Source organism: Haemaphysalis longicornis, unplaced genomic scaffold (genome assembly GCF_048455015.1).
Source record: "Haemaphysalis longicornis isolate Haplotype H1 unplaced genomic scaffold, Haemaphysalis longicornis Haplotype H1 scaffold_5, whole genome shotgun sequence".
In the NCBI taxonomy this organism is placed as follows: Eukaryota; Metazoa; Arthropoda; class Arachnida; order Ixodida; family Ixodidae; genus Haemaphysalis; species Haemaphysalis longicornis.
This window is the reverse complement of record NW_027526385.1, coordinates 179,776,682-179,803,005: the sequence shown is the minus strand read 5'-3', so window position 1 is coordinate 179,803,005 and position 26,324 is coordinate 179,776,682. Positions and strand designations below refer to the sequence as shown.

The window sequence follows — 26,324 nt, the reverse complement described above, 5'->3', positions numbered from 1 at the left end:
GCGCTACAGCAACCGAATGTTTTCGGCAGCGTCGTAGCGCTTGGTCCCTACCAGATGAACCATGTATGGGCTGCGACGTTTAACAACGCCGAAGCTGCGAAGAAGATTGTCGCCACTCAGGAGATAAAGGTGAAAGGACGGAAATGCCTCGTGATTGATCCGTGCAATCGGGACATCCGTGTCAAGTTGCATTGGGTGTTGCACAATGTGCCAGACGAAGAAATCAAGAAAGCGTTCCAACCCTACGGCCGGGTGACCGAACTCACAAGGGAGAAGTGGCGCGTGCAGGGTTGCGACGCACAGTGCACCATGACACGCGTCATATCGCTGCAACTCAAGGCGGGTGTAGCACCCGAAGACATCCCACAGCAGATGCGCATCGCAGGAGACCGAGCCCTCGTCGCGGTCCCAGGTAGGCCGCCGCAGTGTCTGCGCTGTGAGCAGATCGGGCACATCAGGCGAGACTGCCGCGTCCCGCGGTGTAGCGTCTGCCGCCGCTTCGGGCACGAAGCGCAACACTGCGTCAAGACCTACGCCGTTGCCGCAACGACGCCGTTTGGCTCGGAGAGATCCGAGCTGACGATGGACGAGGCGGAAGCGGAGGAAATCAACAAGACAGCAGACGACGCCGGGAACGGCGAAAGCGGCCAGCCGACGCAAGATAACGAGAATCATCCGAAGGATATCGGCAGTGAGACGCAGGAAAGCGTGCCGTGCCAGCCTGAAGTCATCGTGAGTGGTAGCGGGAACGCGGGCTGTGTTGAACGCGCCGCGGCGTCTCCTAGCGAGGACGACGACTCCAAGCCCGACATAATGGAGGTGGAAGCCAGCGGTGAGGCCTCTACGGCAGCCAAGCGGTCGCGAGAAGAAAACGGCCCCGAGGAGCACGAATCCATCGAAGTCATCGGAGAGCCCCCGCGAAAGGCGGGACAAGGGAGGCGTGCGACACCCAAAGCCAAGCTTCATGTCCCGCCAGACCGAGCGCCGAGAAACGTCAAATGATAGCCACAACGGTACCGAACCAACCAAAAGGCCAAAAAAAAGTGCGTCGACGGACACTGGCGAGGTGTGCTGTTCAAGTGGGGGCAACATCACGTGAAATGGTGTCTTGTGTTGTCTGGTGTGGGGGCATCAACCATGACAGAATTTCCAGGGTGAAAGCTATAGCTAGAACAATGCGTGGAACTACATCACGTTGTAACGATTCTATATTTGATGACAGTGTTGTCAGTCTTTTCGCCGTTAGTGTAGGGGTTTAAAAAAAAAATGCCTCTCATCATAGGTACCCTGAACGTGCGCGGGCTAGGTGCCAGGCGGAAACAATGCCAATTGAAGCGCCTTATGATTGAGAAGGAACTTGACGTTCTGTGCGTACAAGAAACTAAAATAGAGGCAGAGGACAAGACTAACAGCATGGTCAATACATTCGGTAACAGCTTTTACGCGTGCGTAAGTCACGCTGTTGGAACATCGGGAGGGTGTTGTATACTTATAAGATCAGCAAGCGGTGTGCTGGTTAAAAATGTTCGTTCCGGCGAGTCTGGTAGATTAGTTGTATGTGACTTCCTGTTTGACGGAGATGAATTTCGGGTGCTCTGTATTTATGCTCCAAACAAAATACAAGAACGAGAAGAGTTTTTTCAGGACATTGAAACCTATCTAAATTGCGAAAAACATGTAATGCTTTTGGGAGACTTCAACTGCGTTTGTGCGAGAGAAGACCGAATAGGCGGGTTTGGACAGAAGGATCGAAGCGCCGAATTCCTTTATGAAATGTTAGAAGGCCATGAAATGGAAGACGTTGCTCACATTGCGTCAAAAGAAAACTGTTTAAGATTTACGCATTTCCAAGGCGCTAGCCCCGCTCGCCTAGACAGAGCTTACGTGAGCCTGAACCTGGTGTCAATGTGTTCGAACTACAGCGTAAAGGATGTATCTTTCAGTGATCATTGTCTCGTGTCCTTCGTGGTAGGCGGCAGAAAAGAGGATAAGAAGTTTTCTTGGGAACTGTGGAAATTAAACTGTAGATTATTGAAAGATTCAGGGTTTAAAGAAAAAGTAGAGAAAATTTTCGTCGAGCACGAGAGCGCAGTGGGTCCTTCCTGGGCAGAAAAATGGGAATTAATAAAGCAGGACGTAAAGTTGTGTGCAATATCCAGGTCAACCGCATTAAGACGGATAGAAAGAGCAGCGGAAAAAAAATTGCGCAACAATCTACACCAGTTACTTGTACTAGAGAGTGAAATGCCTGGTTTATTTGGCGAAGATATAGCAGCTATAAAAGGAAAACTAGAGGCAATAGATAAAGTACGCTATCAGGGAGCCACAGTGCGGGCCCGTGGCGAAAGATTATTAGCTGGGGAAACACCCACTAAAAGGGCGTTAGGCGATGAAAGAAAATATGCAAAAAAAATGAAATTAAGGAAATAGTTTTTCACGGAACACTTACAAGGGAAGGAAAAAACACAGAAAAGGCATTTGTGGAGCATTATGAGAAACTGTTTGGTCATAGTGCTCCGCGAATGGAAGATTTCAAAAGAGAATTTCTTCCGTTGATACCACAGTTAGAAGACGACGTGAAGGAAAGCTTAGAACAGCCGCTTACACTCGGCGAAGTGAAAAAAGCAATTGACGAATTGCAGGGGGCTAAAACACCAGGACCGGATGGCATAAATGCGGAGTTTTACAAGGCGTTCAACGATAGAGTTTCAGTTATTTTGCTGAACGTTTTTAAAGAAGCATATAAGAATAATAGTTTCCCGGTGTCATTTTCCCGGACATATACGGTTCTATTACCCAAATGTGATGATCCGGTTAAACTGCAGTCAGTTAATGGCTACCGCCCGATCACGTTAGCGAACGTTGATTATAAAATACTGATGAAAATTTTAGCGAAAAGGTTGCAAACAGTCATAACGTCCTTAGTTGGGCCACATCAGACGTGCGGCATTAGGGGACGAAGTATCGTCACCAATATCCATGTTGCTCGGAGTGTGTTGGAATGCTGTGATTTGATGTGCCGCCACGTTGCGATGATGCAGATTGACCTTGAAAAAGCCTTCGACAGAGTGTGTCACGAAGTGTTATTCTGTATTATGAAACAAGCAAATGTGGGGGAAGTGCTATACAATGGAGTGCATATGGCTTACCAGGGGTGTACCACGCAGTTAGTTATAAACAAAAAGGTCAGCAAATGCGTACCTGTGTTATCGTCAGTTAGGCAAGGTTGTCCGATGTCGCCACTCCTTTTTAGCATGTTTTTAGAGCCTTTTTGTTTAAAAATAATCCAAAGTAATGAAGTTAGGGGATTTAGTTTGAACTCAAGTGAAGTGCGGTTGTTGACTTATGCGGACGACGTGGCAGTGTTTGTTACAGATAAAGAGAGCGTGCAAAAAGTGACAAAGATTACAAAAGATTTCTGCGCACAAACCGGTAGTGCTGTAAACTGGGAAAAATGTTCGGGTCTGTGGCACGGAGTATGGCCCACCAAACCAGAGTTTTTTGAAAACATCCAGTGGTTTCAGGTACCGAAAAGATATCTTGGCGCTCCGCTGGAGTGCTACCAAGATAGTAGCAAGCATTGGCAGGAAGAAGCAGTAAGATTGCGTGAAAAAGCAACGAGGTGGGGAGGCCGCAACCTATCAATGTTCGCTCGTGCCACTGTCTGCAACATGTTCTTCCTGGCAAAGCTATGGTATGTGATGCAAGTAATACACTGTTCGCGAGTAAATGTGCAGAAAATGCACCGTATTTTTGCTGTATTCATCTGGGGTTCCCAATGGGAAAGAACCAGCCGTACGAATCTCTTTCGTAAAGTTCGAACGGGAGGGGTGGGCTTATCACATCTGTTTTTGCGACAACTTGTCAGCAGATTTATGTTTCTTCGCGATGCGAGTGATGCCTTTCTGCGCACATTTCTACAAAGTGTCTTGGTGGGTTCACTCCCGCAGTTTGTTGTTTCCAGTGTTGATGAACGTTACACATTGAAAGGTTACCTGAAGGAAACCGTTGAATCTTTAAGATTCCTCTGTGTAAGGTTTTCCCTTGAATACCTTTCAAGTGTTTCAAGAAAACGTCTGTTAGAAGATCTTAGAGATGTTCTTTTTCCAGTACCGCTGTACAGAACTATGTACCGCATTGGGCCAGGGCAAGATGTATTGTGTCGCGTCAAAAAGATGGCAGTCCCAGCATGTATGAAAACATTCTTTTTTAAGCTTCATTCGGGAACTCTTCTAGTCAAAACATGGATGGCTGAAAAAGGGTTGTTTGTGCCATGGACAACAGTATGTCTTTTGTGTAAAAAACCCGAAACAATAGACCACGTTTTCCTAGACTGCTGGGATGCCGTCTTTTTTTGGGACGTTCTTCAGCGTACCCTGAAAAAAGACTTGCCTGTGACACCACATGGAATCCGTTTCCTTCCCGTAGACAAACATGACAGTGTGCCGTACGACCTGATAATGCTTTTGGGCCTACACGCCATCTGGCTGAGTCGGATGGCGGTGCGCCACTCTGATGCTGACGCGAAGACTGTCAGCAAGTACTTTGCTCAGAATGTCAGTATGCTGAAGGAAGTCATTAATATGCAGTGCCCGGAGCTTACGTGGCTACCCATTTTGGAGGAATTGTCTTCTTTCGATGTTTATAATAGTTTTCGCCAACCGAAGTTCGGTGAGCGGGTTTTAAACCGACACTGATGCGTTTTAGAACAGCATTGTAGACATTGTAGGGACTGTTTGTTCAATGTGCAATAAAGAAAAAAAAAAAGCGTCCGTGGCTTGGTCGGTAGAGCGTCGCGCTGCGGCCGCAAAGTCCTCGGATCGAAACCTGGCGCCGGATGCTGTTTCTTTTTCAAATATAGAGGAGCACTGCGGACGCCAACGCCGCCGGCGGTGGATGGTTTGGGGTCGCTTATAAAGTGAGAGAGAGAAAAAAATAAAGGAAAGGCAGGAATGTTAACCAGGCTACGGCCTAGTATGCTATCCTGCACGGGGGAAAGGGGCATTCGCACTTAAACCTGGGCCTTTCGACCGCCAAGAAATGCCCACTAGTATTACTTCTGATACCTCCTGAGCGTTTTCAGAAATCTATCGTCCGCTAACTCGCCGCTTTGAGTCCTAAATGCAGTCTGCAAGATGGATTCCTCCGTCGCAAGCCCTCCCAATGGGTCTGCATCCACATTCAACAGGTGCATGATACACTTTTTCACCGGGTGTGTGATACATTATATACCCACTTTATATGCAGGTATACACATACCTACATTTAAATTGGTATATGCTACATTATATACCTACATTATATTTGTAGGCATACATATGCTTACTCTTTATGCGTTTATAATACAATATGTAATTTTGAAACCTTCAGAGAAAAAAAATTTTCTTCGCGTTTTTTTATTGTTTCAGTCACAAACTGCAATGTAACAAAGCATTAAAATTTTTATATATTGTTTTTGTTGGTTGGGCAGGGCGTTAGCAAAAAAATGCCAAAAAGAACTGCACTGCTAGTAAAGGTTGCACCAACGCAGATAGGGTATTACAACAGTGAAGCCGGCTTTCGAGCTTGTTCCAGTGTGAGCACAGGGGGCGCATGCGTATGAGCAGCTCTTATTATACATTTCAAAGGTAGTAGTATTTTTGGGATTCTAAACGCAAAAAAATCCCGTCATCTCCACGAAGTGAATGATGATGAGAGGGGCGAAGCTAAAATGCTTATCGGTAAAACCGTGAAACATTCGCCCACACATCATATAAAGACTCGACACGTCAAGCTTTCCACCGCTCCCTTGACAAGCCCGTCGACGACGTCGATGTTTGTGGTGATTACGAAGGGCTTGTTTGGGACGATGAGAATCTCCATGGGTAAGTTGGCGAATTCGGTGTGTGACATTTTAGCCACCTTGGCCATCGCCTTCTGCAGAGCGTCTTGTGTCGCGTACCCCCGGTACGCGTGGTGGTGGTGGTGGTTCCAGTTCAATGGCGCGTACCCACTCAGGGGGATTGGCCAGGAAATGGGCGCCTTACCGAAAGAAATTAGGTAATTTTTGAAGGGAAAGAAAAAAAAATTTAATTATTAGGATGGATTAGCAGTAGATGAGTGGAGAAATAAAAGTAAGGAGATTAGAGAAAGAAAGAAAAAAGGTAACAACGAACACCATTTAATGAAAATTGGGAGTTAGAAACACGAAGAGAGTGGTACAGACGAAGCAGTGAGCTTGGCGCGCATATTCTTGTCAAGAAAATCCAATGAAGCTAAATACTGTCTAGCGCGGCAGACGGCCTGATTCCAGGATGAATGAGTGCAACGCACTGCAAAGATCCCCGTGGCAGAATCCCAGTTCCTTCGCCCCGAATGACAAAATAACTGTAGCAGACAGCGGGAGGTTTAGCCGGCTGCATGTACTTTCTAGGTATCTTCGTCTTATCGAGGAGAACCGTCGGCAGGAGAAGAAGAAATGGTCGATTGTTTCTGGTTCTTTGCAAAAGGCGCATAACGGCGACAGGGCCAGATTAGAGCGGTGCAAGTAATAATTTAAATTTGGCACGCGACAGCGAAAGCTAGTGAGGGTTACTTCACACGCTCGCGACTGGCTTATGCTGCACTTCCATGAGTACCGGAGGTGCTCGAGCTCCGAGTCGTCGTAGGTAGAATCAGGCAGACTTTGGAGTAAACACAGCCTACGGAAGCGAGCCGAAGTTACGAGGGAAATGGGCGGCAGAACCTCCACTACTGGACCGCCCAATGCCATTCCCGCCAGAGCATCCGCCGATTCGTTAAGCCAGATACCTGCATGTCCAGGTACCCAGACCAGACGAAGTTCACGAAGGGAGGAAGGCGCTAAAGAAGCAAGGATTCGACGTAGGGGGGATGAAGTTGAAGAAGTAAGGGCAGAACAAACAGAAAATGAGTCCGTGAGAATTATTGTCTGTCGTTTCGAAGAACCAAGCTTACGAAGGGCCAAGACTATTGCGAGAAATTCTGCGTGGAAAGATGTAGTAAAGTTAGGGAGCCGGAGGGAAAAGGCCCAATCTAGACCGGGAGAAAATATACCTACGCCTGCCCTCTCCTCCCGGACAGAAGCATCGGTTGCAACAATGGCGTGGAATGGGAAACCGTTCAGATGATCCTGTAGGAGGCCTGTTAAAAGGTTCAGAGGGAGTAATTTCGCGTTAGAGGGAAAGATTTCATCAAAAGAAATATCGAAGTGCGACACTCTGTCAAGTACTGGAGCCGACAAGAGGGCCACATTTAATGGGCCAAGCAGAGATTGTACAAAGACCGCCTGTGGATGTTTGAACCGCGGCCATGAACTATCGAAGAACAATGAAGGCCATGTAACGAAGGCAGTTTGCGGCCTGGATATGGGCGATTCCATGACTCGTAAAAATGCATCTACGGTGAGGGCATGCATGCGTGAGACTAATTGAGGAATACGGGCTTCCATGTATAGAATTTTAATTGGTACATAACGGGGAAGACCCAGACATAAACGTAGAGCTTGTCTTTCGAGCATTATCAACGGGCGAAGTTTGTAGTGGGGACTCCCGGAGAATAGCACACATCCAAATTCTGGAATTGGTCGGACGTACATTTTGTAAATCATTAGTAGGGTGTCACGACGCATGCCCAATCTTTTGTGACTTAGCCCTCTCAAAAATGACACGGCCCGAGCCCCTTTGGTAGTAATGTAATCTATGTGTGGACGCCAATTGAGGGTATATTCGTACAAAATACCCAGATATTTTAAGGAATTGACCTGAGGAATGTCCTGTTGCCGGCAACTAAGAGATTTGAAGACTGGGCCGCTCACTGGAAATGGAAGCAGAACACATTTGTTCACATTTAGGGTCAAGCGAAGGCCATCCAGCCAAGCCTCTAAGGCGCTTAAATACGACTGCATACGCCGATACAACGTGTGTATATCCCTGTCTGAAGTGAAAAAAGCAATATCGTCCGCGTAAATATACACCTGAATGTTTGGATTTACCGGAACCGAGCTCATTAAAATATTGAACAGCACGGGAGAGAGAACGGAGCCCTGGGGAACACCTCGAGTTTGACTGTATATTGGAGATGACAGGCCCTGCTGTGAACAAAAGAATTTTCTATCCGACAAAAAAGTGCCAATCCACGAAACAATGTAGTCTGGAAAATGATAACGCTGTATTGTGTCAAAAAGAATTTGGTATTCAACGCTATCGTAAGCTTTAGCAATATCCAGGGTAACCAACACGCCCACTTCTTTACGTTGGCGTGCCAGCTGAATGCGACTCTCCAAATCAATGTGGGCCGACCAAATTGAGCATGTCTTGAGCTCGCAGGCGACGAACGACAACCTCTTCTTCTTCCTCTCCTCCTTGTTGGGTAGCAATGAGCGCGTTGAACGTTATGACCTCTTCGGCCAATCTTTGGTTGGCCCATCCCTAGGGAGATCCTGCCACAATCACCATCAATGTGCCATGCACGGCTGGGACAGGGCCCGAGCAAGAGGAGCTTCGCCCCTAAAAACATGGCGCAGCTTGCAGTGGTGGTGTAAGGCTAAAGAAACGGCAGAGCAGGGGGCGACTTAACTTACTTTCCCATTGAATTCGCTGTCAGTGTGGGGGACACACCGGGACAGCCTTGTAAAATCCGGCTAAACTTGGGCTCACCCTTCAGCACTTAGCCTAGCCTAGCAAGAACGTTGCAAAACCTAACAAAACTGATCCAAGCCTAGCAAAACGTAGCCAAACTTTGCAATACCGGAAGACGCTAGGTCAATCCCTAGTTCCGCTGCTTTTTTTTTGTTTTGTTTCAGTTGAACAGCTATTTTACACCCTTTAAACGCCCTACAGAAAGCCAAGTCTGTCGCAGTTGGTCAACACCATTTTCGTCACAGAAATATAGTCCCTTTAATTTGAAAAGTTCAAATTGATGTTTCACGTGCCAAAGCTGTTTCACGTGCCAAAGCAATGCGGCGTACCGCATGTGCAAACGAGCGACCACTGCACACGAACAATAGTTTTTTTTTTATTTTGAACATTTCTAACGTGGTGGAGAGGGTAGTATGAGGAGATCTCCTGTACTTCAAAGTGCAATTATACATGCATATATGACGCTAATCAATCAAAAGTTTAGCACCTTTTCCGCACCCTTTCAACTCCCTACGAAAAACCAAGGGTGGTGAAGTTGGTCAACACCCTTTTTTCAGCACAAAAGGGGTGTACAGCAACGAAAAGGGTGTTGAGATTCAAGAAAAAGGGTGTAATGTCCTTCCAGCACCCTGTTTGGCCAGAAAGGGGTAAAACATTTTAGTGCGTCGTTTAAAGCCAACTGCAACTGCCGCAAAACCAGTGTTACTCCAGGGTGTTTTCAATGCACGTACTGCAGCTGGGCTTGGTGCACACGTTGAGAAACAAAAGCATAGGGCAAGGATTCATCATACTTCAATAGTCCTAATGCGTCATAAAATCTGCGTGATGCTGACGTCACCCTCTGACTGTGTCACGTGCTGCCGCGCATGCGCAATGTGTGCAGGCGGGAGGCGGAGCGGGGAAGCCCGGCCTTCTGGCGTCTATGCTGAATCCTTTCCGGAAGCAGGCCAAACCGGAAGCCGTGCAGGGACTAATGGCAGCTTCGTCCGAGAACGCCCGGCACTCCGACGACCGGGAAGAGGACGACGACGACGAGGAGGAGGACGACGAGGAAGATGACGAGCCCGTGATCACCATAGAGGGGTGAGCGTGCACTGTTGCCTGCAAAAAGTGATATGCCGCGAAGGCGATATTCTGTTCCAACATAAATACACGCCCGACACTTCCGGTATGATGAAAATTTACACCATCTTCCCGCGAGGGGAACCATGGGGTAGATGCCACGCATCGGGGGTTGCCGTTGCGTTTCCGTTATGTTAGCGTGTGGATTGCTGTTGTTGTGTGTCCTATTTGCGCAGCATGTTCACCCCCGAAGCGTCGCATCTACCCCATGGTTCCCATCGAGGGAAGATGGTGTAAATTTTACGGTTGCGCCGACCATCGCGATATCAGGCCTGTTAGTCTCCATTTCAAATCATCGGCGGTCACTGGAGGATGTCATCGGAGGAGCGCCGTCGGAACGACTGAGCGGAGCGGCGCAGTTACCGCGTTAATATGTGCGGTGAGGGGAATGAGAGAGAGCAGCGCAGAGCAGCGCATGCGCATGTGTTAACCCGCACCCACGCACAGCTGGCACGGCGACGGAGCGAGCGCAGCCGAGCGCTAACACGCAGACGGCGCTGCGGTGAGAGCGGAGCTAGCGCGCAGCTGGCGCGGCGAGGAGGTTGGGGGAGGGATGCGGACTACGCCGGACTACGCCGGAGGGACAAGGCGGGTGAAAGAGATGCGTTGCATTTAAAAACGTTAATTAAACGTTTTCATGTGCCGCGTTCCACCTATAAACCGATCTGAAGGACCCCAAAACACTAAAATGCTGCTGAGCACAATGACGCGGATTCTATTCCCGGCCGCGGCGGCCGCTTTTCTGCTAGAGGCGAAAAGCAAAAACGCCCGCCTGCCCGAGATTTCGGCGCACGTCAAAGATACCCAGCTGCTCAAAATTAATCCGGAGCCCTCCACTACGGCGCGCCTCATCACCTGCGTTGCGTCGGTGCGCTAAATCGTACAATCAATCAACCATAATACATTTATTTACGGAAATACTGCGTGGAATTGGGCTAAGAAAACATTCAAAGCGAAAAATCAGAGGTCTTCAGAAAAAAAAAAAAAAAAAAACTAGCATCGCCGGGGCTCGAACTCAGGCCTTTCGATCTGAAACTCGAGATCCTACAAGGTCTTTTTTGTTTTTTTTTTCTTTAATGCCGATCTTCGACACAACACAGAAACACAAAACAAACTTATTCACATGAGCAACTCGAGCGACAAGTCATATATGAAGGCTGATGTCTCTCTAAAATTCCCTAAGCGTAGTCAAGGGTTCTATCCTTGACAGCCACTCAGGAGCGCATGCCTTGCGCTTCTGGACTTCTACGTACTGGGATATGAACTCACGAAAACACTGCCGCGTAGGGCGGGCGTCCACATCACCGTGGAGCTAGGCCATGCGGAAGCGCCATATGCTATGCAAGGCCGCCAACATAACCAGGTCCAAGGGTGCCCCCTCCGCGTTTTCTACCGCTAGATAGCGCATGCCTTGGGGGCTCAGCGGGAAATCTTTATGAAGGGTCCTCTGGAGGATATCCCACAAAAATACCGCGGCCCAACAATGCAGAAAACCGTGCTCTATCGTTTCTGGTTTTTTACAAATTGAACACTGAGTTCGCCATGGCACAGATATCCCTCTATCCTGCATCCAGGTTCGAACAGACAAGGTGCCTGTGTGTAATTTGAAGAAAAAGGTTTTCACTCCAGGGTGAACCTCCCTTGTTTTGACGAGCTTTAGCACATTTTGGGCTGGCCCACCACGGTAATTATATCTATACATAGGGACGGGGAAAACAACATCGCAAATGTCCTTATACGGTTTTTTGCGTGTCACAGACGACAGGTACCCGCCAGAAAACCGTGCGAATAGAAAACGGGCCGTCATAACTATTTCCTTAAAATACCCATACACGCCACCTGGCATGTACCATGTGGATACTACATATTCCGGCAAAGCACGCGCCAGCCGTACTTGCATGACACTCTGAAAGAACGGGTCCCGAACATCTCGCCAAAACAAAAACCGGTTTACCAGCTGTCGCACATACAGGTGCGCCAGCCGCAAGCCACCATCTCGGACTCTCCGAAAAAGGTTTGTTCTGCTGCACCTCTCCCATGTGATCCCCAAACGAACACCGCAAATACCCGGTGAAGCCTTTGGACGTTGATTCGCGAATAATGCAGTACCTGCATAATGTACCAGATCTTCGTTACAAAGAATAAGTTACATGCCGTGGCCCTTGCAAAAATTGACAACCTTGCCCCTTCCATTTCTCGGCCTTCTCCCTCAACGCCTGTGTCTGTCTACGCCAGTATGGTTCAGTATCCCTGTAATATTCCAGTTCAACGCCCAAATTCTTCACTGGAGTGGTGACCCAACTAATATTAGCGAAGATTGGCGGTGTTGACGACCATGTCAGATTAAGTCAAACTTACATATGACAATTAACACACCATATAAAATCTAACAGAGAACGAAAAATAAGCACATCAATCTAACAAAGGTCGGTGCCATTTCAAAGCTCAGGCAAGACGACGCACGTATCCAAAAGGTGCTGCCTCACCAGTAAATCCCTGGGCGCTGCATAAATGCTCCTCACCAACGCTGCATGTTCCCTAAAAATGCACTTGGTTGGTCTAGGGGCGTCAGCAGGCTGCACGATCATGCGGTACAAAGGACATTGACATCACTCCGTACACAATTCGCTTTGTGAAGAAGAAGAAGAAGGAAAGGAAAGGCCGGGAGGTTAACCAGGTGTAGAGCCCGGTTTGCTACCCGGCACTGGGGGAATGGGGCTCATGGAATAAAAGGGCGGGAGAAGAGGAAGAGATAGGAGTGGGAAAGCGCGCACTCTAGTTCCGTTTCGGGCACTAGAGTCTTTCACGCAAGTTCGTATCACTCAGGAAACGTAAAAGGGCTTTCGTCGCCTTCTGCGAGGTCGATGGTAAAGACCGATGACTTAGAATAGATTCCACTGTAAAGGGCCGATTGTCCAATCGGCTGAGCGCGGTGGCAAGCACGCTCCTCTCCGACGAGTATTCGGGACAGCGACACAGCACATGTTCTGTAGTCTCTTCCGCCCCATAGGCGTCACAGTGGGCGCTGCTGGATTCGCTTTGTGCCTTTGCAAGATGTTGATCGGGTGCCGTATGATGTTTTTGTTCTGCTAGAATTGTTTAGTCAATGCCATTGAGTTCGAACGGAAAAGTACGTTGAGACTTTCTTCAAAAGAATAGAACGCGTGGGTTTTAAGCGAACCAGAAGGTGGCGCTGGGGGCGGACAGAAAGGGGCTGGCTTGCACCCACGGGGAAACGGAATGTCGCGCTCGGCGGCATTGTGAAAGTCCATTGCAGACGGAGCGACTACACGTGATCAACAAAACAGCGGAGTCAGAAATGAGCCGCAAGTTCACCCTTTCGTTCTGATCGATTGCCGGCATTAGTTGCAACCACCAAATTTAATGAAAAAAAAAAAATCCCGGGCCTTCTGTTTGAATTCAAGCTCTTAATACGCATTTGCAACGAAATCAAACTCGATGAATCCGCCTTTTATAGACAGTATCAACCGCCCAACATGTATTATACATTTAGTCACGAAACTGTACAAAACCCCAATGATTAGTACAAATTATGGCAGCCAAACGTTTGGTTGTTTAATACCAGGCCTCTTTCCTGAACAAACATCCGGATATTCCGAAAATGGTCCACGAATCCCGTTCTATACACGCTTTCAAACGCGATGTCAAGCAGTATCATCTTACCCGTACTATGGAATCAACTCTGCTAATGTTGTACCCGCGGTATGATTGCTGTTTTGCATTTATGTGTATTTGTTTGGCTGAATTGTTCTTTCTGTGAAGTTTTTTGGTATTGATGTAGTTTTCTTGCATTCTGTGCTTTGTTTATGTTCACTGCTACCGCTGTTAGCAATTCTCATGTACGGGTGAATGGGCCTTAGGCAGAGTCCATCTGCTTTTAGCCCACTCACCCGGGAAATTTTGTCTGAATAAATCATTTTCGAAATCTCACTAACAGGAAACCTGGTATATAGGGGTGAAGCATGCAGTGTATAAGTGTATTCTTGGCGCCTTAGCGTTTTTGCCGACGAACATGATACCATTGTGGGGTAGAGAGAGAGAGAGAGAGAAATAACTTTATTCACATAAAGGGTTAGGGCGCTGTGGGCACGACCCGGAGGGTCGCGACGACTTCAGCCGCTCGAGTCACGAGCTCCTTCTGGAGCTGGGGGTCCGAGCGGCCCAACGCCTCCATCCACTGGTCAGGAGAATTAATGGGAGGGAATGGGTCCTCATCACAAGCCCACATTTGGTGTTGGACCGTGGCTTTTTCACACCAGCGGGGGCAGAGCGAGGATGGGTAGAGGGAGGGGTGGACATGGTGGAGGACGGCTCTGCACGGTAGAGATTCCGTTTGGAGTTGACGCCAGAGGCGTTCCTCCTCCAGAGTGAGGGACGAGTGAGCGGGTGGAAGCTTGCGGCGGTAGAGGCGGTAATGCTGTGTGACCTCTCGGAATGTGAGGAGACTGTCCCTGGTCGATCTGGCTCCGTGGAGGGAAGAGTCCACATCGTACGCCCGGGAGACAAGTGCTCGGGCTGCCGTGTGGGCCGTCTCTATCCCTCCAATGCCCGTGTGAGCCGGGAACCAATGGAGTTCGACCGCGTCGGATGGCGAATTTAGACCGAGAATTTTGTGTGCCGGGGCAGAAATGAGCCCTTTGGCAAAGTTTTGGACGGCCGTTTTCGAATCCGAAAATACAATTTCAGGGATGGGCCTTTGGGTTATTGCTAGTGCAATTGCCGCCTCTTCCGCGACATGCGGGTGACGGGTGTGAATGGTGAGGGTTGCAAGAGGAGGAGATGACGTGGAGTGAATTACAGCAATGGCGAATGCATCTTTGTGCCGATATTCTGCGGCATCGACATAGAGGGTCGCTCGGGAAGGGGGAAAGTTTTTTCTCCAGTGTTCTGGCTCGATGAATCCGCCTGTCAATATGAAATTTTGGGTGCATGTTTTTGGGAATCGGTCGAACGATGATGATTTCTGATTGATGATTTCATGCAGCACACAGACTCGGGGCTTTGAGCTGGTCCGATCCCGAGTTTCTGCAAGAGGTGTCTGCCCGCGGAGCAGCGCCCTAGGCGGTTGACTTGGCCAGTGCGGTGGCCTTCGATTAGTTCTGCTGCCGTATTGTATGTCCCTGTTGCCTCTAATCTGGCAGTGGATGCGTTCGGTGGTAACTGCAAGGCGGCTCGTTAGGCTTTGCGGATGAGACCATCTAGTTTCTTCATTTCGCTGTCGTTGAGGGGAAGATAGGGAAGAGCATGCGTTAGTCGGCTGATAACAAACGCTTGTACAAGTCTCAAGCGGTCTTGTTCTTTCAGGCCGTGCCCTCGGGCAACGATCCTACGGAGCAGGCCAATTATTTGGGTAACATACGCCGAGAACTTTTTGATTACCTCTGTATTTCTCCGATTACTCTGTAGCAGTAGGCCTAGAATTTTGAGGTTCGTGACCCGCGGTACAGGCTTCCCGTCCACTAAAATATGGATGGAAGCCTCTCGCGAATGTCCAGATCTTTTTGTTGGCAAGACAAGCATCTCTGATTTGGTGGGAGAGCATTGCAGGCCCGCTACTCGGGCTCCTTGCACGACGGCTGTAGCGCCAGCTTGCAGGGTTTCTTCTATGTATGCATCACTTCCTCGAGTGACCCATAGGGTTATATCGTCTGCATACATGCTGTATTGAAGACCGGGCACTCGATCCAGAGCACAGGCTATGTGTGACACTGCTAGATTAAACAGCAAGGGGGATATGAACGACCCCTGCGGTGTGCCGCATGACGGTAGTTGTATTTCAGGAGATTGCAAGTCACCCAGTGTCAGCGTGGCTGTTCTGTGAGATAGGAAGGCGCGAACATAGTTGTACGTCCGTACGCCTGGCCCTATGCGTTCTACGCCTGCCAGGATGGCTGAGTGAGATACCTTATCAAATGCTTTTGTCAGGTCCAAGGCTAGAATGGCTGCGTAGTCACGTGAGGGAGGGTCCTTCAGCAAATCCTAGTATAGCCTCAGGTGGACATCGTTTATCGCAAGCCCTGCCCTGAAGCCATACATGTTGGGCGACAGCAATTCTTTTTCTTCTATAAGCCTGTTTAGTCGTGCCATAATTATTCGTTCCATTATTTTTCCAATACATGACGTTAGCGATATCGGCCTGAGATTTTCTGTCGAAAGCTGTTTGCCCGGCTTAGGGATTAGTAACATTCGCATGACGGAACTCTCGAGGAAGAGTGCCCTCTTTCCAATGCTTGTTAAAGAACTTGGTGAGATAAGATATCGAACCATCGTCGAGGTTTCTAAGCATCTTATTCGTGACTCGGTCTTTCCCTGGGGCGGAAGACGTTCGCACGTCCTGCAGCGCTCCCCTGACCTCTGCCTCTGTGATATCCTCTTCCAAGGAGGGGTTAGGCGGCCCGGAGTAGTGCGATCGGTTACAAGGCGCTATGAGCATGAAGAGGACTTGGTGCCCCCTAAGACACCTACTCGACCCATCACGTTCTAAAAAGGAGCAGGCGAACCAAATTACCCGACTTACCAGACAGCTTGCGACCGATCCGCACCAGTCACTTGGAGACCTCATCAATAGATATGTGGGGTAGAGCTTTGCTGTTGTAAAAGTCTTTTGTCTTTGAAGCCCGACGCTCTCTAGCGCGAGGCGTATACTAGTGTCCCGGTGTTTTTTAGCGCTAGGCATTTTCTTGATTTTGTTTACTGCCCGGTGGTCGCCGCGAGGCACGCACTCACGTGCGCGTGCTCGGCAATTTCTTGGTATTTTTAACTGCGGACACGAAAAACTACGATTTACTAAACAGCTTCGTTGTTAAGAGGTAAATACAGCGTTGGTGAGAATAACCTCCCGCGGTAACTTGTGTTGCAGTTAAATTTCCCGGGTGAGAAAACGGAATTGAGTTAACAAGTTATTTGAAGTGGGTGCAAACTGTGCGTAAATTCATAATCAAATAATTAATACACCCACCACCAATGAGGTGTACGTTGCATCCGGTACGGTGTCAACTGACCGTGCCAGCTTGCTATGGCAAGAATCGCAGTGACTTGTCGGGCGGGGAAGTGGAGGGAACGCTCCATTGGTCCCCTAGCTTCTTTACTTCGGTTGCCTCTATAATATCTCTCACGATTTGGGGATAGTGCATAGTTCCCATACACGATGTCGCGATTGCAGTGGCGAGCCGTTCTTGGACGAGTGTGTCGTGATAAATTGTTTTCCGAGTCGTCGCATCGGGAAAGCAGTACAAGTGTGCAGAGTCAACTGTCCACTCAATTAGAAAATTGGGTTACAATTGGAAAATAAAGCTTCTAATTGCAGCTTCGACAGTCAATGACACTTCCAGCTTCCCTAAGTTGGAAAGCGGATTTATAATTGTACAGAGAATAGGAAATATGATTTTCCTTAGTTCGGCACAGTGGGTATGAAGAACTGAAATGTAAAATCCCAATAGGATGCAAATGGTTTTGCATCTGTGATGCTTGGAAATGACGGAACAGAATTTGACCAATCGATGAAACTACTTTTTTTTTTTACCGGGGTGTTTGCTGTGGCACCAAAACTGCCAGAACCGAGGCCCTCGCTATGCGTGCAGCGATACAGAATTGGAGATGAGGGGCTCATTGCCTGAACCCAGAAACGAAAGCCAGCAGTCAAGAAAGCCGTTGGGGGTATACGGAGTGAAGTTCGTCGTTTTTTTAGATGCAGAGCATCTGATTCACTCGCGTTGTCCCTCCGGCGTCGTCGTCGTCGGCGTTGTCCACCCCTCCCCCATTCTCCTCGCCGCGCGAGCTGCGCTCTCCGCCGCTCACCCCCTCTCCTCTCCGATAGCGAACACTCTCTCGCGAGGGGCATTGGATTGAATTCGATTGGATTGGCTTGGATTGGGTTAAAGTGGATTGTGTGGCGTCATAGCCGCGGCACGTTGCGTGATAGCTGCGGCAGACGCGCTGGGGCCGGCGCATGTGCGGTACTCTCTCTTCCGCGGTTTCATCTCCTTCGGGCGCGCTGCGCATATAACCGGTGTGCCGTTCTCCGGCGAAGCAACATCCACGCTTGGCTCAAACACCTACAGTCCACGCCGCTTTACAAGGGCGCCAACGTCGTCATCGACTGGGACCGGCTTACGCAGTCCCCTCAACGTTATGCGCGCTATAAAACGCGGTCCCTTCGCCGCTCCGCCTATGCGTCGCATCTACACAGGGGTTCCCGCGAGGGGAGGTGGGAGTTTTTTTGCTTGAAAATACGAATTTTGTAAGTGTCAATTGCATGCAAAGAAAACTCGGAGAATTTTCGCGTTACAGGTGGGATCCGAACCCACAACATGCGGATATCAGATTCGATGCTCTACCAATCTGTAGGCACGGATCAAATCTGTATACGCGCGGACCATATATAGGCACGGATCTTTCGGGCCAGGCAGCGAACGCCCAGGTACGTCTGGACTGATATCTCAAGGCGATGGGTTCAGAAATGAAATTTTGGTTAAAACAAAGTTTAATTCTCCTCCTCCTCCTCCTCCTCCTGAAATCCAGGAGAAAATAATAATCTTCGATAAGAAAATCTTGTAAGCGCATACCTAATTACCGTCTGAGTTTTCTGTTGAGTCTTTTTCATCGATTCCGCATCGACCAGCCGTGACCAAATCATACGACTATGCCGTTTTTCTTTCCCGTTCTTCGACGTGCTAAAAGGGATTTTGAGAGAGAGAGAGAGAGAGAGAGAGAGAGAAAGAGAGAGAGAGAGAGAGAGAGAGAGAGAGAGAGAGAGAGAGAGAGAGAGAGAGAGAGAGAGAGAGAGAGAGAGCAACTTTAGTAGGAACATCGATCACAAGATCACGTGGAAGTGGCTCCCTATTCACGGAAGCTCCGCGGCTGCTCTCTCGACGAGGATGAGCAAGTCTGGGAGGGAGGGGCTAGACAGCTGTGCCTCCCACTGCTATTGAGAGTACATGGGGAAGGGAAGGGAACCCGTAAACGCAATAGGAGTGGGCCAAGGTCTCGGTGGAGGAATGAAATACGAAAATTCGGTGGCGAAGGTGGACTCAGGTAGCCATACCTCGGCAAAGTTGGCGCGGCTCACTCAAACTCACTCACAATTTTTTTTTTCGAATCACCACTCACTCAAACTCAGACTCAATGCTGAGCAGCACATCTGCGCTCACTCAAACTCAAACTCACATTGAGCACAAAACTCAGAACTCACTCGGAGTCAAAACTCAAAATGTACTCAGAACTCCCAATGTACTCAAACTCAAAATGTAATCAAAACTCAAAATGTACTCAAACTCAATATGGACTCAAAACTCAAAACTCAAAATGTACACAAACTCAAAATGGACTCAAAACTCCAAATGTACTCAACCTCAAAATGGACTCAAAACTCAAAATGGACTGAAACTCAAAATGTACTCAAACTCAAAGTGAACTCAAAATATATCCAAAACTCAAAATGTACTCAAACTCAAAATGTACTCCAAACTCAAAATGTACTCCAAACTCAAAATGTACTCAAACTCAAAATGGACTCAAAACTCAAAATGTACTCAAAACTCAAAATGAACTCAGAACTCAAAATGGGCTGAGAACTCAAAATGAATTCAGAACTCAAATGGCCTCACAGAGATTGAGACAGTGAGAGAGTGAGAGCATGAGAGTGAGAGTGTGAGAGTGAGAGAGAGAGTGAGAGTGTGAGTGTGAGTGTGAGTGAGAGTGAGAGTGTGAGAGTGAGAGTGAGTGAGAGTGAGAGTGTGAGTGTGAGGGAAAGTGAGAGTGTGAGTGTGACTGAGAGTGAGAGTGCGAGTGAGAGTGTGAGTGTGACTGAGAGTGAGAGTGAGAGTGAGAGTGTGAGTGTGAGTGAGAGTGAGAGTGAGAGTGAAAGTGTGAGTGTGAGTGAGAGTGAGAGTGAGAGTGTGAGTGTGTGAGGGAGAGTGAGAGGGTGAGTGGAGTGAGAGTGTGAGTGTGAGTGAGAGTGAGAGCGAGAGTATGATTGTGCCTGTGAGTGAGAGTGAGAGTAAGAGTCAGAGTGTGAGTGTGAGAGTGAGAGCGTGAGTGAGAGTGAGAGTGTGAGTGAGAGTGTGAGTGAGTGTGAGTGAGTGTGAGTGAGTGTGAGTGAGAGTGAGTGTGAGTGAGAGTGTGAGTGAGTGAGAGTGAGAGAGAGTGAGAGTGAGTGTGAGTTGAGTGTGAGTGAGAGTTTGAGTGTGAGTGAGAGTGAGAGCGTGAGTGTGAGTGGAGTGACAGTGAGAGTGAGAGTGTGTGTATGAGTGGGCCTGTGAGTGAGAGTGAGAGTATGAGTGTGAGTGAGAGTGAGTGAGAGTATGAGTGTGCCTGTGTGTGAGAGTGAGAGTATGAGTGAGAGTGTGAGTGTGACAGTGATAGTGAGAGTGAGAGCGTGAGTGAGAGTGAGAGTGTGAGTGAGAGTGTGAGTGTGACTGAGAGTGAGAGTGTGAGTGAGAGTGAGAGGGAAAGTGACAGTGTGAGTGTGAGTATGAGTGAGAGTGTGAGTGTGAGAGTGAGTGTGAGAGTGAGAGTTTGAGTGATGAGAGTAAGAGTGAGAGTGTGAGTGAGAGTGAGAGTGTGAGTGAGAGTGTGAGCGGAGTGAGAGTGTGAGTGAGAGTGAGAGTATGAGTGTGCCTGTGAGTGAGAGTGAGAGTGAGAGTGAGAAGTGAGAGCGTGAGTGAGAGTGAGAGTGTGAGTGAGAGTGTGAGTGTGAGTGTGACTGAGAGTGAGAGTGAGTGAGAGTGAGAGTGTGAGTTGAGTGTGAGTGTGAGTGAGAGTGAGAGTGTGAGAGTGAGAGTGAGAGTGAGAGCGTGAGTGAGAGTGTGAGTGTCAGAGTGTGAGAGTGAGAGTGAGTGTGTGAGAGTGTTAGTGAGAGTGTGAGTGAGAGTGTGAGTGTGAGAGTGAGAGCATGAGTGAGAGTGTGAGTGGGAGTGTGAGAGTGAGAGTATGAGTGAGAGTGAGTAAGAGTAAGAGTGAGAGTGTGAGAGTGAGAGTGTGAGTGAGAGTAAGAGTGAGAGTGTGAGAGTGAGAGTGAGTGAGAGAGAGTGAGAGTGTGACTGTGAGTTGAGTGTGAGTGTGAGTGAGAGTGAGTGAGAGTGAGAGTGTGAGTGTGAAGGAAAGTGAGAGTGTGAGTGTGACTGAGAGTGAGAGTGAGAGTGAGAGTGTGAGTGTGACTGAGAGTGAGAGTGAGAGTGTGAGTGAGAGTGAGAGTGTGAGTGTGAGTTGAGTGTGAGTGTGAATGTGAGTGAGAGTGGGAGTGTGAGTGAGAGTGGAGTGAGAGTGAGAGTGTGAGTGTGTGAGTGAGAGTGAGAGTGTGAGCGTGAGTGAGAGTGAGATTGTGAGTGTGAGTGTGAGTGTGAGAGTGAGAGTATGAGTGAGAGTGAGAGTGTGAGTGTGACTAAGAGTAAGAGTGAGAGTGAGAGAGTGTGAGTGTGAGTGAGAGTGAGAGTGAAGGTGTAAGTGTGAGTGAGAGTGAGAGTGTGAGTGTGAGTGAGAGTGTGAGTGTGAGTGAGTGAGTGTGAGTGAGTGAGTGAGTGTGAGTGAGTGAGTGAGCGTGTGAGTGTGAGTGTGAGTGTGTACCTTTTGCTATATACCTCTTGCTATATCCTCATAATTATAACCACAAAGCATTTTTATATTTGTCCCACGTGATCCCCCTCGGCGAGGCCTTTAATTTGATACCCCACACACCCTAGCAGGGTCATATGGAATTCATACCAGTCAAAATAACCATGACTCTCATGACTGTAACCAGGATGCATTATTTAGGTGTCCGACGTGATTCCCCTCACTGGAACCTTCAATTTGACGCCCCACATGCTTCAGCGGCCTCACCTTGAATTTAACCCAATCTATGACTCATAATGACTATCTCATGATTCGAACTACGAAGCGTTTTTTTATTTGTACCACGTGATTTCCCTCGTCAAGACCGTAAATTTGATACCCTACACGCCCTAGTGGGGTCACTTCGAATTTTACCCCACTATAAGACTCGCCGTGACAATCTGATGGTTATAACCAAGAAGCATTTTAAGAGCGAATGCTCTTTATAAGCGACCCCAAACCATCCACCGCCGGCGGCGGCGGCGGCGGCGTCGGCGGCGTCCGCAGTGCTCCTCTATATTAAGTGTGAATACACTTTATAAGCGACCCCAAACCATCCACCGCCGGCGTCGGCGGCGTCCGCAGTGCTCCTCTATAAAGAAAAAAAAATTCCCCCGCATTTCCCCGAGGGGGAGAATGTGAAAGTGCGAATGCACGGTTGTCGGCCCGCTTGCGGCGCTTGCGCTCGGCCCCCGCAGCCCACCCCCTCGCCGCCTTCTCTTCCATCTCTTCCATCGGGTTTGTAGTATCACGTGTACACCACGCAGTTATCAAGCCGCTATAACGCCGCTGAGTCGCCAACGCACGCCGCTGACGACGTAGTTTGAATGCGTTAAAGATATAAGGCGCGTCTAACACTGATATCACCGTCGCGTCTGTGGCTTGGTCGGTAGCGCGTCGCGCTGCGGCCCGCAAAGTCCTCGGATCGAAACCTGGCGCCGGATGCTGTTTTTTCTTTAAAGAGCACTGCGGACGCCGCCGCCGACGCCGGCGGTGGATGGTTTGGGGTCGCTTATAAAGAGCATTCGCTCTTAAAACAGCATCCGGCGCCAGGTTTCGATCCGCGGACTTTGCGGCCGCAGCGCGACGCTCTACCGATCCAGCCACGGACGCGACGGTGATATCAGTGTTGACGCGCCTTATATCTTTAACGCATTCAAACTACGTCGTCAGCGGCGTGCGTTGGCGACTCAGCGGCGTTATAGCGGCTTGATAACTGCGTGGTGTACACGTGATACTACAAACCCGATGGAAGAGATGGAAGAGAAGGCGGCGAGGCGGTGGGCTGCGGGGGCCGAGCGCAAGCGCCGCAAGCGGGCCGACAACCGTGTATTCGCACTTTCACATTCTCCCCCTCGGGGAAATGCGGGGGAATTTTTTAAGAAAGAAACAGCATCCGGCGCCAGGTTTCGATCCGAGGACTTTGCGGGCCGCAGCCCGACGCTCTACCGAATAAGCTACGGACGCGACGCTGATATCGGTGTCAGAACGCGCCTTATATCTTTAACGCACTCAAACTACGTCGTCAGCGGCGTGCGTTGGCGACTCAGCGGCGTTATAGCGGCTTGATAACTGCGTGGTGTACACGTGATACTACAAACCCGATGGAAGAGATGGAAGAGAAGGCGGCGAGGCGGTGGGCTGCGGGGGCCGAGCGCAAGCGCCGCAAGCGGGCCGACAACCGTGCATTCGCACTTTCACATTCTCCCCCTCGGGGAAATGCGGGGGAATTTTTTGTATTTCTCCCACGTGATTCCGCTCATCAAGACCATTAATGTGATACCCATCACATCCTAGCGGAATCAATTTGAAATTAAAAGTTAAAACAATCAATGACTAACCATGACTATCTCATGATATAGCCCTACCACACTTTTGTCGCATGTGATTTCCCTTATCGGAACCTTCAGTTTGATGCCCCGGACACCCAATGGCATCATTGTGAATTTTAACCTAATTTATGACCCATTTGGACTATGTCATGATAATAATCAGGAAGCACGTGATTACCCTCATCGAGACCTTTAATTTGATACTCCACACGCCCTATCGTCATGAACTTCAATTTTAACCGAATCTGTGACTTACCATGACTACGTCATGATATATCCATAACTCATTTTCGTCCCGAATGATTCCCCACATCGAGACCTTGAATTTGATTCCCCACATGCCCTCACAGCATCATTTTGAATTTTAACCCAATCTATGACTCATTATGATTGCCTGATGACTACAATCAGGAAGCATTTTTTTTACCCCTCTTGATTCCGTTAATCCGGACCTTTCATTTGATACCTTACACGCCTTAGCCTCATCAGTTTCACTTTTCATCCAATCTAATGTGGTCATTATTCTGTCTTAAGGGGCGCTGCCCAGTCAATTCAGCTAATTCATTTGAAACAGCAGAAAGGACAGCCCCCGCCCCCATTTCCCCCCGGCTCTCACCTCGTCCTTTGTGACCCCTAGTATATCAAGCCGTTAACAGTAGCAGACGAACAACCAGCATGCCTGCGCCGCCGTGTGCTTTCCCACCACCCTTTCCCACTCTCTTAGTGGATCCGTCAGCAGGAAAAGTTAAGACAACCCTTTTTTATGACCTCACCAGACAATTATCACTCACGCGCCCAGCCGCGAAAATTAGGTATACAGCAAGTACTTATGGCCATAAAAATTCAACAAGAAACTAAAAAAAAATCACACACCCCCTCCCTCCCAACCGATCATGCAGATCGCGATTGGTGTTGTACCCGCAGGTAACCTGAATTCGAGCCCACAGTGACGCATGAAACTTAACAGCCAACCATAGCTGCCTGCTATGCTACTCATATGTACTCAAACTCAAAATGGACTCAAAACTCCTATGTACTCAGAACTCAAAATGTACTCAAAACTCAGTATGTAATCAAACTCAAAATGTACTCAAACTCAAGATGTTTTCAGAACTCAAAATGGACTCAAACTCAAAATGTACTCAGAACTCAATATGTAATCAAACTCAAAATGGACTCAAACTCAAAATGTACTCAGAACTCAAAATGGACTCAAACTTAAAATGAACTCAAACTCAAAATGTACTCAGAACTCAAAATGGACTCAAACTCAAAGTGTACTCAGAACTCAAAATGGACTGAAACTCAAAATGGACTCAAACTCAAACTGTACTCAGAACTCAAAATGGACTGAAACTCAAAATGTACTCAGAACTGAAAATGGACTCAAACTCAAAATGTACCCAGAACTCAAAATGGATTCAGAATTCACTAGGTCTCAGGCGTACTCAAACTCAATCGGACTCAAACTCAGTGGGGATCACTCGGCTCAAACTCACTCAAGCTCAAACTCACGATGCCACACTAGCCTCGCGCTCACTCAAACTCAAACTCACGCGTGAGTTTGAGTCCAAATGAGTCTGAGTGAGTGGACTCATGAGTGAGTTCGCCGACCTCTGGGTAGCACACGATGGGCGTGGCGGGAGATCTTTGTGAGAGGACTTCGTCCTGCAGTGGACGCAACCATACTGATGATGATGCAAATCACAAAAAAGAATACCCTCGGATTGCATAATCATTGTGCGTATCGACTCTGCCTCTTTTTTTATTGTGTTATCAGCTGGATGTGCTTAGAGCGTAAAGCGTGAACTACATTATCTTTCCGTGACGCAGGGCCTACGACCCCGCAGAGTTCGACTCCCTGGCGGTGTCGGCAGAGATCAAGGAGCTCTTCGGATTCATCACCAGGTACGTCCTGCCCGGGAAGGGGCTGGGTTGAGATGATATGAACGCACATTTTCTGGGAAAAAGAGGCTTGTGTGTGTCACAAGTTGTCTTAAATAACGTAAAGGAGCTGCTTCCGTTGAATCATCTACCGCTGGGTCGGTCATTCGTTTCATGATGGCAAGCTGCCCGCCCGCACTGCTTTCATGCGAAGAGGACTTCCATCCCGGAAGATTATTGTTGGCACGACACAAAGTCTCATCCTGTGCACGAATTCTGCCTCTTAGCACTCGATTCCTCGGTTCTTCACCCAGTTTCTAGAAGCGTCGGCACTCTAATCGCTGAACTGCTGCTGGTTGTTCGATATGGACAAACGTTTTTTTGCGGTGCCGTACACTTAGCGAGGTTTAACGTGATGCGCGTAAACGTGATATTGCTACAGGTGACACCCATTCACAGCGCACGGGGTCTAGTACGATAGCAGCGGTAAATCCTGCTATAGTGCAAGGGCGGATATGTCTGTGTGCTCGTGTGCCGGTCCGGAGAAGAGGAGAATGGCTCGGTTGTGCTCTGCCTCATAGAGTTTCATATCTCTGAACCTCCCCGCCCTCGAAATCCGCCGTAAAATTTCTCGACTCTGCCTTTTACATAAACTTTTTATAATTTCCCTTCACAACGGAATACAGTCGTGCTCCCTCCTGCCCGCTCGCGTCGCTTCTTTAACTCGTTAAGTAGTTTTTAAGGCATTCTTACTATGCGCAGATCATACAAATAGAAGCCCAGCCGATACATATGTGTGGGTTTGTTTTCTGCATAGAGTTAATATTACTGGTTTTCTGTGTGAAATACTCTGAGCTGTCCATTTTTGCTTGTCTAACCATCATCAGGAAGGGGTAAATACACAAAATTTAATTACTTGTGGCAATTTTTTCTCAAATATTTTGGTTGGGCAGGAAAGGGCTATGTAATACCCCGCAAGGGGTCCTTACGGGTACAATAAATGATGATGATGATAATACATATACTAGAGGGAAATCTGGCGCTGCATTCGCGGGCCGCCCCGGGCGGCGCCCTTACATCTAGCGACGTTCCTCGCTTACTTGGCTAAGCTAGCCATATGGCTTCTTTTAAGTGCGAATGCACTTTATAAGCGACCCCAAACCATCCACCGCCGCCGGCGGCGGCGGCGTCGGCGGCGTCCGCAGTGCTCCTCTATATTTAAAGAAGAAACAGCATCCGG

The 26,324-nt window shown here is 48.6% G+C and overlaps 1 protein-coding gene across 1 annotated transcript in view; it reads left to right on the top strand.

Moving 5' to 3' along the window:
• LOC144139533 (intraflagellar transport protein 46 homolog) overlaps positions 1-26,324 on the top strand; it is a 61,604-nt gene that overhangs the window by 13,978 nt on the left and 21,302 nt on the right. Inside the window, exons 2-3 of the mRNA XM_077671845.1 lie at positions 9,520-9,719; positions 25,034-25,108. Of these exons, the coding sequence (XP_077527971.1) occupies positions 9,520-9,719; positions 25,034-25,108 (275 nt within the window). The remainder of the gene's footprint in view (positions 1-9,519; positions 9,720-25,033; positions 25,109-26,324) is intronic.